General features: G+C 34.2%; 1 protein-coding gene across 1 annotated transcript; it reads left to right on the plus strand.

Annotated features, from left to right (window-relative positions):
- The first annotated feature begins 3793 nt into the window (after positions 1 to 3793).
- il17a/f3 (interleukin 17a/f3) lies at positions 3794 to 12730 on the plus strand. The gene is made up of 4 exons (XM_034162327.1): positions 3794 to 3818; positions 11328 to 11527; positions 11938 to 12081; positions 12516 to 12730. The coding sequence occupies exons 1-4, from the start codon at positions 3810 to 3812 to the stop codon at positions 12652 to 12654; spliced, it is 492 nt and encodes a 163-aa protein (XP_034018218.1). The 5' UTR covers positions 3794 to 3809; the 3' UTR covers positions 12655 to 12730.
- Positions 12731 to 13187: the final 457 nt, after the last annotated feature.

Raw genomic sequence — 13187 nt, forward strand, 5'->3', positions numbered from 1 at the left:
CTATAGAAGATAACTTAAACTTTCAATAATTTACATGATAATTTAAAAAAAAAAAAAGCAAACCTGTAAACTGACATCTCTTAATGTACGGTTTGCTTTGTTTACAACATACCTTTATTCATTTATCTGCAAAATACAAATACATGTTAAATGCTGCGATGTGGGGGAAAAATGTGTTTATGATGCATTGTTTCATTACTTAATTTTAGTTGTATCCAAGTACTAGTTGGCTTGATACTCAGTGTATCTGGCTAACACACACATACATGGGTGATTCTTTTACTACAGGCACTATTGGCCTTGTAAATGTAATTTCCACCACACCATTGCCTTACAATATAAAGCGCCTTGGGGCAACTGTTGTGATTTGGCGCTATATACATGTGCTCTGTCACTGTTTATCTCCATAGAAACTACCCAAACAATCTTTCATACAAACTGTTTAAAGGGACATTGGTGTTGTGGTGGAAATTACGGCAATAGTGTGGGACAACTACATTTTGTTTAAAAAAAAATCAACAATTGTATGACATTGAATACCCCAATTATGTTTTGATTATTTTATTCAGAGATATTTTTAAAACATTAGAAAAAAATGTTTCTTTACCATTCATTTTTATCATTGAAGATCAAAAGTCTGGGTGTGGGACAAGCACAAAATGGCAATATTTGCATATAATGATGCTGAAAAAAGGTGAAAAGGTCATCATAGACTACTAGAACAAATTTAACACACTTTCATTGTAAAGATAACTAAAAGTGTGACATTTCCCCTTTTTCTGTTTTTCATACAATACGATCAAAGGACATAAGTGCCCGTAGTCTAAGAATCACCCACATATATACAGGGTGGACACAAAAACACTCCTTGGTTTCAAATATTTATATCAAAAGTCATGAATAATATTACAATTTTGGAATGAACAGTTGCAGAAACTCAAGTTTTTTTTTCTTTTGCGCATTCTTCAAAATTGTAATATTATTCATGTAACTTCTGATGTAAATATTTGAAACCAAGGAGTGTTTTTGCGTTCACTTATTTATCCTGTTATTTGATTAATTGAATGTTTGATTAACTTGATGGTACACTTTTTTTTTATTCTATTAGCTTTGTATTTAATTAGTTTTGTAATCATTCAGTTAGGTTTGTAACTATTTATTGGGCAAAGTGATTCAAGGTGAAGGTTGTGGGTTTGGTTCCATCACAACACAGTTCCTTTACAGGTTGTGTTTGCAATATGCAAAACATTCACATTTGGCTCATCACCCCACAAAGGTTGGTGGCAGGACTGGTGCTCCACTTACTGTAAAGACATTAACCCACTTGAGAGACCAGTGTCATCCTCGCTGCACCGTTGAGTGAATACTTGTTAATCTGATCTGATCTCAAGTTGATCAACCACACTGTTGTGTGAGAAGATGTCGCAATCACCCGTACACCCACACTCGACAGATGTGTCCAACTTTCATCTGCGTAAAGTCTCACCCCGTGACCCTGATCAAGCTTACAATCTCACGGCTTGCACCAGCTTTGGTGAGGAGTTTGCATCTGCTGTCGGCATCACCCAATATGAAAGAAGACTCAAGGTCGAGACACCCACGTCTGACTCATATCGTGTATTGTGTAAAACTCTTTCTGTTTTAACTGTGGCCAAGTTTACTTTCAGTATTTCTTTGCAGGAAGCATTTAAGCACTGACTAATCTGAGTTATTTGGGAGAAAGGACATTAAGGTCAAAGTTTGTAGGTTGGATATAAATATTTGTCAATGCTGGAATTAAAATTGTAGAAATATTTGTGACTGGATCTAGCATCAAATTAATCTTGTAGAAACTTAAAATTTTATTTGTGGAGCAAAGCCCATGAAGGTTAAATTGATCAAATACAAAATAGCATTCTGCAAGTTTCTCCTGGTGTGTCTGATTCTTATCAAGATTACTCAGAAATGTCCAGTCTCCTGTACGGTTATTTTAACTCGAGCATGTGTACTGTTGCATGCCATAAGATGCGTTTTCAAGAAGAATGGGATAAATGACGCCTGATATATTTCATCACTTGAATCCTCAATGCCAAATTGTCTTTTAAACACATTACATGGGTTCTATAAATGCTTTTACATCCCAACTTTTTTTTTGGAATGTGTTGCAGGCCTTAAATACAAGAATGGATGTCTATAAAGTCGACCAAAAATAAATAAATAAATAAATGAAATGTGGATTCATACTGTTTGCAATGAAATAAAAATCAAAGTAAATGTAAAAATCACTGCACTTATCTGCATTTTCCCACACTGTTCCGACTTTTTCAGATTTGAGGTTAGAAAGTGTGGGATGAGCTGCTTGGGCTCTTGCCAGCATGACTTGGATAAGCAGCAGAAAATGAACAAATGAATGAATGAAAATGAAGGATTCTTGCAGGTGCAACATGTTAAAGTGCTTCAGCATCGACACCGAAACTGATTTTTATCACGATGCTCCAGTTCGTTGTCTCCTTACTCATATGTTGCTTGATGAGGGAAGATCTTATCACACTTTGAGAAGTCATTTTGTTGTTTTTGCTGAGATTTTGTGTGTGACCCTACCAAGAAGCATTCTAAGCATTTGTTTGACCTACATGACTCAAACTGGATTGACAGTTTTAAGGAGAAGTTGTATTTATTGATGGTTTTCACATCTTTCTGCAGGAGAAACTCACATGTGTCTTGGGGATTTGATAATTCGTATTTACCATGACTGGTTTTGGTATATCACACGTATACACAAGGGATTTTTGTGTGTGTGTGGTTTCTTTGATGCAAAATAGGAGCCGTGAAATCCCTTTGGAGTCAGGCATATTTTCAGTTAAAATGATTAAAAAATGTCAATATTCCATTTGTAGTATTTCAAACAAACAATTTTCTGTTAGGTGACACTTTATTTTTCACAAACTGGAAATACTGTAGTGTATTATAGTGTAGCACGGTTTACAGAGCATATGATGGCAATTAGCAATTTAAAATAATCATGCTTATTGAAGCAATAATGAGCCAAGTTTAAAGGTATATAAATGAATGAATAAATAAATAAAGAAACAAAATGGAAAATAACAAAATGAATGCATAAATATGTAAATGAATTAATTAATTGGAAAAAACAAAAGGAATAAACAAATGAATGAATAAATAAATTAAATAAATGAATTAATAAGAGACAATGACTGATTGAATAAAAAAGAATAAATAAATAAACAAACTATGACCAGGGCAGGAAATGATCACATAAATAATAAACAGTAATAGCAAAATATTTTTGAGACTTAATAATTGACACACAAACAGACATTTCAATTTACTTTGTTTGATTAAATAATGAAATAAACGGTAGGTTGTTAGAGAAAAATTAACTGCCAGCAGACATTATATGAGGAAATCACATAATGTAGCCAATCAAATTCAAAGTAAATACTTTTTTCATCAGTAATTATAAAAATGAACATTTTCAGAATCAAGAAATTACTAAAAAAATGATTTTTTTCCCCACTCTAAACTCAGTGATCAATGCACCCCCCCCACCACCACCACCACCACCACCATCAACTCTAGCAACAATAAGTATATCTGGTTAAACATTCAAACAATGCTATAAAAGCAAACAATTTGTTTATATTCACAAAACATGACAGGGTGGACTAAGGTTTTCAGAGAGGGTATTTATTTTTTTTTGCATCTGTAAAATCAGTGACAGAGAGGAAATGCAGCGTGTGTATAAAGGCAGAAGACAACAGCAGAACTCATTCAGAGTAAAGTTCACATCTGAAGGCGAGACCACAGACATGATGCTGGTAAGGCACTTTTTTGTGTGTGTCCTTTTCTTTTTAGGCTGTCCTTTTTAAAACTCAGTGTAACATGATGCTCCATTAGTATTTGGACAGCCATTTAATTTTAAAAAAATATTTAATATTATTTAATATTAATATTTACCATTTTTATACACATTCCCTCCATTTCTGGAGGCCATAAGTAATTGGACAAACTAGATACAACGATTATTGTTAATACAAATAATTACTTCTTCGGCCAGTTTTCTTCAGAGTACTTTCTTAATTTTGTACTTATTTATTTATTTATTTAGTGCGTGTGCGTGTGTGTGTGTGTGTTTGAAAATTCACCTACAGTTTACTGGAAGGCACACAGGAGACTTGAGCTTTTCAAAATGTATAACAAAACCCCTGAAAAACCTTATATTTGGTAGTTTACCACTTCTGAAAATGGAGGGACTGTGTATAAGAAACTATGTTATTCCTAAATTCTTTATGCAATGTATTTGTTAAAACCTTGAATTATAAAGCTGAAAGTCGGCACTACAAACTCATCTTAATTATTTCACGTCAACTCAGTGGGCAGAGACACTTAAAAAAAAAGTGTGTCACTGTCCATATATTTCTGAAGCTGACAGTAGATATAACCAGGCTTGGGGAGTAACTGAATACATGTAACAGCGTTACGTAATTAGGATACAAAAAAGATAATTTAGTAAAAATGGGGATTACTTCGCAGGATTACAATTTTAATGCATTTTATGATATTATCCAGGGTTCTGAATACATGTAACAGCGTTACATAATTAGGATACAAAAAAGATAATTTAGTAAAAATGGGGATTACTTCGCAGGATTACAATTTTAATGCATTTTATGATATTATCCAGGGTTCTGAATACATGTAACAGCGTTACGTAATTAGGATACAAAAAGGTAATTTAGTAAAAATGGGGATTACTTCGCAGGATTACAATTTTAATGCATTTTATGATATTATCCAGGGTTCTGAATACATGTAACAGCGTTACGTAATTAGGATACAAAAAAGGTAATTTAGTAAAAATGGGGATTACTTCGCAGGACTACAATTTTAATGCATTTTATGATATTATCCAGGGTTCTGAATACATGTAACAGCGTTACGTAATTAGGATACAAAAAAGATAATTTAGTAAAAATGGGGATTACTTCGCAGGATTACAATTTTAATGCATTTTATGATATTATCCAGGGTTCTGAATACATGTAACAGCGTTACGTAATTAGGATACAAAAAAGGTAATTTAGTAAAAATGGGGATTACTTCGCAGGATTACAATTTTAATGCATTTTATGATATTATCCAGGGTTCTGAATACATGTAACAGCGTTACGTAATTAGGATACAAAAAAGGTAATTTAGTAAAAATGGGGATTACTTCACAGGATTACAATTTTAATGCATTTTATGATATTATCCAGGGTTCTGAATACATGTAACAGCGTTACATAATTAGGATACAAAAAAGATAATTTAGTAAAAATGGGGATTACTTCGCAGGATTACAATTTTAATGCATTTTATGATATTATCCAGGTTCTGAATACATGTAACAGCGTTACGTAATTAGGATACAAAAAAAGGTAATTTAGTAAAAATGGGGATTACTTCGCAGGATTACAATTTTAATGCATTTTATGATATTATCCAGGGTTCTGAATACATGTAACAGCGTTACGTAATTAGGATACAAAAAAGATAATTTAGTAAAAATGGGGATTACTTCGCAGGATTACAATTTTAATGCATTTTATGATATTATCCAGGGTTTTGAATACATGTAACAGCGTTACGTAATTAGGATACAAAAAAGATAATTTAGTAAAAATGGGGATTACTTCGCAGGATTACAATTTTAATGCATTTTATGATATTATCCAGGGTTCTGAATACATGTAACAGCGTTACGTAATTAGGATACAAAAAAGATAATTTAGTAAAAATGGGGATTACTTCGCAGGATTACAATTTTAATGCATTTTATGATATTATCCAGGGTTCTGAATACATGTAACAGCGTTACGTAATTAGGATACAAAAAAGGTAATTTAGTAAAAATGGGGATTACTTCGCAGGATTACAATTTTAATGCATTTTATGATATTATCCAGGGTTCTGAATACATGTAACAGCGTTACGTAATTAGGATACAAAAAAGGTAATTTAGTAAAAATGGGGATTACTTCGCAGGATTACAATTTTAATGCATTTTATGATATTATCCAGGGTTCTGAATACATGTAACAGCGTTACGTAATTAGGATACAAAAAAGGTAATTTAGTAAAAATGGGGATTACTTCGCAGGATTACAATTTTAAGGCATTTTATGATATTATCCAGGGTTCTGAATACATGTAACAGCGTTACGTAATTAGGATACAAAAAAGATAATTTAGTAAAAATGGGGATTACTTCGCAGGATTACAATTTTAATGCATTTTATGATATTATCCAGGGTTCTGAATACATGTAACAGCGTTATGTAATTAGTATACAAAAAAGATAATTTAGTAAAAATGGGGATTACTTCGCAGGATTACAATTTTAATGCATTTTATGATATTATCCAGGGTTCTGAATACATGTAACAGCGTTACGTAATTAGGATACAAAAAAGGTAATTTAGTAAAAATGGGGATTACTTCGCAGGATTACAATTTTAATGCATTTTATGATATTATCCAGGGTTCTGAATACATGTAACAGCGTTACGTAATTAGGATACAAAAAAGGTAATTTAGTAAAAATGGGGATTACTTCGCAGGATTACAATTTTAATGCATTTTATGATATTATCCAGGGTTCTGAATACATGTAACAGCGTTACGTAATTAGGATACAAAAAAGGTAATTTAGTAAAAATGGGGATTACTTCGCAGGATTACAATTTAATGCATTTTATGATATTATCCAGGGTTCTGAATACATGTAACAGCGTTACGTAATTAGGATACAAAAAAGATAATTTAGTAAAAATGGGGATTACTTCACAGGATTACAATTTTAATGCATTTTATGATATTATCCAGGGTTCTGAATACATGTAACAGCGTTACGTAATTAGGATACAAAAAAGATAATTTAGTAAAAATGGGGATTACTTCGCAGGATTACAATTTTAATGCATTTTATGATATTATCCAGGGTTCTGAATACATGTAACAGCGTTACGTAATTAGGATACAAAAAAGATAATTTAGTAAAAATGGGGATTACTTCGCAGGATTACAATTTTAATGCATTTTATGATATTATCCAGGGTTCTGAATACATGTAACAGCGTTACGTAATTAGGATACAAAAAGGTAATTTAGTAAAAATGGGGATTACTTCGCAGGATTACAATTTTAAGGCATTTTATGATATTATCCAGGGTTCTGAATACATGTAACAGCGTTACGTAATTAGGATACAAAAAAGGTAATTTAGTAAAAATGGGGATTACTTCGCAGGATTACAATTTTAAGGCATTTTATGATATTATCCAGGGTTCTGAATACATGTAACAGCGTTACGTAATTAGGATACAAAAAAGATAATTTAGTAAAAAATGGGGATTACTTCACAGGATTACAATTTTAATGCATTTTATGATATTATCCAGGGTTCTGAATACATGTAACAGCGTTACGTAATTAGGATACAAAAAAGATAATTTAGTAAAAATGGGGATTACTTCGCAGGATTACAATTTTAATGCATTTTATGATATTATCCAGGGTTCTGAATACATGTAACAGCGTTACGTAATTAGGATACAAAAAAGGTAATTTAGTAAAAATGGGGATTACTTCGCAGGATTACAATTTTAATGCATTTTATGATATTATCCAGGGTTCTGAATACATGTAACAGTGTTACGTAATTAGGATACAAAAAAGGTAATTTAGTAAAAATGGGGATTACTTCGCAGGATTACAATTTTAATGCATTTTATGATATTATCCAGGGTTCTGAATACATGTAACAGCGTTACGTAATTAGGATACAAAAAAGGTAATTTAGTAAAAATGGGGATTACTTCGCAGGATACAATTTTAATGCATTTTATGATATTATCCAGGGTTCTGAATACATGTTACAGCGTTACGTAATTAGGATACAAAAAGATAATTTAGTAAAAATGGGGATTACTTCGCAGGATTACAATTTTAATGCATTTTATGATATTATCCAGGGTTCTGAATACATGTAACAGCGTTACGTAATTAGGATACAAAAAAGATAATTTAGTAAAAATGGGGATTACTTCGCAGGATTACAATTTTAATGCATTTTATGATATTATCCAGGGTTCTGAATACATGTAACAGCGTTACGTAATTAGGATACAAAAAAGGTAATTTAGTAAAAATGGGGATTACTTCGCAGGATTACAATTTTAATGCATTTTATGATATTATCCAGGGTTCTGAATACATGTAACAGCGTTACGTAATTAGGATACAAAAAGGTAATTTAGTAAAAATGGGGATTACTTCACAGGATTACAATTTTAATGCATTTTATGATATTATCCAGGGTTCTGAATACATGTAACAGCGTTACGTAATTAGGATACAAAAAAGGTAATTTAGTAAAAATGGGGATTACTTCACAGGATTACAATTTTAATGCATTTTATGATATTATCCAGGGTTCTGAATACATGTAACAGCGTTACGTAATTAGGATACAAAAAAGGTAATTTAGTAAAAATGGGGATTACTTCACAGGATTACAATTTTAATGCATTTTATGATATTATCCAGGGTTCTAGCTAGCGCAAACTTGCGTTACGGCCCGTTACGCTAGAATTTTGGACCTTTACGATTTTCAATACAGCGTCTGTAATCAACCGTTTCTGCAGCGCGACTCCAGTTTGAAGCGTGAATCGAAGCAATGCTTCGACTGAATCGAGCCATTGAATCGAAGCAATGCTTCGATTCAATGGCTCGTGGCTCTTTGATTCGCTGCTCTTCAGAAGCGGTAAGTCCGCTTCTTAACCCCTCTGAAAGCCATTAAAATATCATCAGTCACTTTTGTGTGGATTAAAGTCACTAACTGGGACTCTGGTCTCGAGAAACGAGAATCGTTTTGTCACAGCTTCAAACGCTGCGCGGCTCTCTGTTGAGAGTCCGCTCGGAATTAAAAACTTCAAAACGAATCGCCGCTTTAAATAAAATGACACCTCTTACAAACGTTGCAATACAGACAATAAACTACAATCGACTAAAACGTTTTTTCCTCCCAAAATGAGACGTCTGGCATTCTTTATAAACCTGACCTGCAGCACAGTTGCAAGAGCTCAGCTCATAGGTATGGAAAGACATTCATGCCAATAATAATGTCTGAAAGGAAATGCTTTTGACAAAAACTAACAGATTTTATTTCTGTTTATGTCCGCAGATCAAGGATCCACCATGTAGAGTTTATTATGTCCAGAGTTTAAGGATCCAGTAACCAATTTCATATTTATTTACTTTAAGACTCAGTAAAATGTTGTTCAATTTCAAAAGTGCCAAATTACAACAAAAGCTGTCTCAAGGTGCCTCACACAGAACAGTTCAACATAAAAAAAAAAAAAAAAAAAAAAAAAAATTCAAATACCCAATTAAAAACATAAGTAAAAGAATAAAACATAAAATAAAAACTACTCATAAGAAAGAGAATAAAAATAGGTTTTAAGTCTTGACTTAAGACTGCCTCACTGGGGGCCATGTACTGGTAACTCAGAATGAGATTTGCCCACTTAACAAACTTCCCCAGCCTTCAATGGAGATCCGCGACTGGACACACTCAGAAAAATGCTCGCAAAATACATGTTAAAAAAAAAAAAAAAATGCCACTTTGACCTGGATATTGAGCCAGTAAAATTAAATTGCATTAAATTATGTCAGGAAAGTATTAAACTTACTCTGACACACACATTCCCAAATATTAGTGTTGAAAGTTACACAGATCTGCGCTGTTCCAGCTGCTGAGCTGAGGCGTCCTGCTGCAGCAGCTGTTCAACGCAGCGCGGCTCCTAAAACCATTACAATGCATTTATATACATATTATATTTTTACACAAGTATCTTTTATTGACTGAGTTTCATTCATGAAGTCAGTGGTGTGGGCACACATCTCTATGTGTGGGTGTGACTGTGAGCGGCACAGCGCGGGTCATTATAATCTCATTATTTTAAGGTGCAAATTAAAAAAAAAAAAAAATCCCCAGTCTTGTCGAACAATTTTAATCACTAATGACAAGTATTTTAACTAGACATTGGTCTAGCAGTGGAAAAATATAAACTAGACATAAGGGAAGAGTTAATGGTCCATGTCATCGGGCGACACGGCAGGAAACATACAGCTGTTTATCATCCAAATATCACGGACAAAGTGACAAGAAGAACCAAAACCACTTACTTATGGAAGGAAATATTGTCTCCCTTGTCCCTCCGTGTCTGGCTTTGCCAACATGTGCAGCTTTCCGGCATATTCCACCTGTTTCTTGAACATCTATGCATGCAAATCACTAACTTGCCCGGAATTAAAATGGCGATCACGCCTCCTTACTGACAGGATTTGCTTAATGGTTTTCATTATGCTTTTGTTCTTATTTTGAAAGTTCAATAAGTGGACTGATATGTTAAACATGGTGCGAATTTACTGAACAAGTAGTAGACTTTTTTTTGTTTTGTATATTGTTCTGCAAGCCACTTTTAATTACAAATTCATCCGCACACGCCTGAGTTTTCATTATCCTTCATTTGTTTGGCATTTTTTGTTGAAAATTTAGCAGGTGAACACTGGGTGTGTTTAAAACAATATTGTGGTGCTCTTAATTCATAAAGTGAAGTAAAACAGAGCATGCCATGTAAAAGAAACAGTTTTATTTTTGCTTAATAAACTGTACTATGTGGTCAAGACTATTACATTTCAAATACATCTATTATTTTTGACAATAAAAAGGATATTCAAAATCACTACTACACTACTTTTATACTGCCTTTAACAGTAATTTATAAATTTGGAGAAAATTAGTGAATTGACTTGGTGGCCCAAAATGAAGGGTGTGTAGACCAAATATAACCCATGGACCTTGCATTCGGAAGCCGTGGTTCAGCAAGACAGGAAATGAGAAGGAAGAAGTCTGCTTCAAAATACTTTCCATGCAGCTGTGTAGTTCTGTGAACATTAAACAATCACAAAATAACCATTTATTTCTCTGAGTTTGTTGATTTCTGTGCAGAAGCAGTTGCTCTCTCTCTCACGGATAGCATTCACTGTGTATCTTGCTTGATCATTTCCCTCACTCTTTTTTGATTTTGTGTCGGAATTCATACTAAATCCTTTCTGTAAGATTGTGTGGAGGTATGATCATGTTATTTAAGTTAAACAGTCAGAAAATAACTTAATTTCTTTGATTTAGTCCATTTCTGTGCAGGAACAGTGTCCAAATTTGGGTTAAATTACTCAAAGACCTAAAGTTTCCTTTTGCTCATGCATTTTGTTCTCTTCAGGGTTTAAGAGTGTTGCTGTTGCTGGGCGTGGCCATGCTTCCCCATGTTGTCTCTAAAAAGGATTCGGTAATGTTTGGGAAGGGAACCAAACTAAATGGAAGGAAAGTAAGACTGATCATGGATGCTTCAATACAGCATCACATCCTCAGCATGTCAAGCGCAACTCTTGCCAACACGTCACTGTCACCGTGGACCTACAGGTGATGCACAATACAACGGCCTGTTTAGTCATTTTGCTCATTGTTCCAACACTAAATTTCACCTCAGATTGTTTTGCATGAATGAAACCATCAAAGTGCTCCACCTACCATCTACATTGGATTTCCTAATTCCGAGTTATCCTGCAGAACATTCTTTAGGTTGAAACACCAGAGAGACAAAACACCAGTGTTTTTAGATGACTGATGCAGAGTTACAGCCACATAATGTCAACTTTAAAGATCAAGGTCAAGGTCAAATGTTAAATATGCATTTTATGGCAGTTGTCCAAACTGTTGTATGGTTTTGGCCTTCTTCTATTTGGGGGGAACTGACTTCCTGTTATCTTGATTTAAAACAGATCTTTACACACCACCTCCCTGTTTTCATGCTGTCTTTTTCTTTTCTCCAGAGACTCGTGTGACGAGTCCCGGCTGCCCAGGAAGATCTCCCATGCTCAATGCCTCACATCTGGATGCCTGAGCCTCCAGGGAGAAGGTGAAGATTTTGCCCTGGAGGCCAAACCGATCTATTACCCCATGCTGGTCCTCCGCAGGTGAGACCGCAGGTTGATTTCCACCTATTATGTTTGTTTGAGTGTAAACAGCATAACTCAAAGAATTTTGATCCATTTTGGAGCAAGCATTGTGGGAAGATTGTCAGCCAAAGATAATGTGATTTGAATTTGAGAAGAATGTATCAAAGGTCAAGGTCAAAGGCCAAGGTCAAACCTATGGTCCAATGCCTATGCATGGGGTATATTTATAGTACAGGTAGCCTATTTTGATGAATTGGTAATCGATACACCTGTGATTATATTAAAAGTATGACATCATGTATCACCTTTCTATTTGTCATGACATTTGACCTTGACTGACCTTGAAAGATAAAACTCCTTCAGGATGCCTATTTCGAGGGATTGTTACAGATATACTTATGTTTACTGTTAACAAAGATTCAGCTTTGACCACTCTTCCCGTCTTTCTGCAGAATTCCTTTGCAGAAGGAGAAATTAAAGGGAAGGAGGAAGATCAGACGGAGGAAGTATGACCTCAGGCTGGGGTTGGAGGTCGTCACAGTCGGCTGTACCTGTGTGAGGCCCAGTGTTGTCCACGGCACTAATGTATAATGTTTTTTTTATCACTGTCTCACTTAAAGCTGCATTATCATTTATGATTACTATTAATGAATAAAATGATCTCTCTGAAATGTGTCAGAGACACTTATTCCTCAGTTTTGGAAACATGTTTGTAATACCTGTCTGCCACCTGCTGGACATGTGTGGGAGTGTTGCAGGGTATAATCTTGTCATCACATTAATGGTGGAAATTAGAAGCAGGTGTGGTCAAAGCTTTATTGTATGGCTTTTGCCTTACAAAATAAAGCACCTTGGGGCAACTGTTTGTTGTGATTTGGCGCTATATAAATAAAATTGATTTGATTTGCACATCCTCGGCCTCCCAAGGCCTCTGCTGCTTGCTATAAGAAGATCAGTAAAAATAAGTGATTCATTTGCCTGGGTGAGGTACAATTTTATTTTTACAATTTTAATTTCAGTCCAAGTTTAATGGTCCTCTACACACCATCAATATCAACTCCAGTCAGAGTACTTAGTGAGTGAAAGCATGATAATTAGCTACGATGTGGATGATGAAGAGGAAA

The sequence above is a fragment of the Thalassophryne amazonica genome, chromosome 21 (assembly GCF_902500255.1).
Source record: "Thalassophryne amazonica chromosome 21, fThaAma1.1, whole genome shotgun sequence".
Lineage (NCBI taxonomy): Eukaryota > Metazoa > Chordata > Actinopteri > Batrachoidiformes > Batrachoididae > Thalassophryne > Thalassophryne amazonica.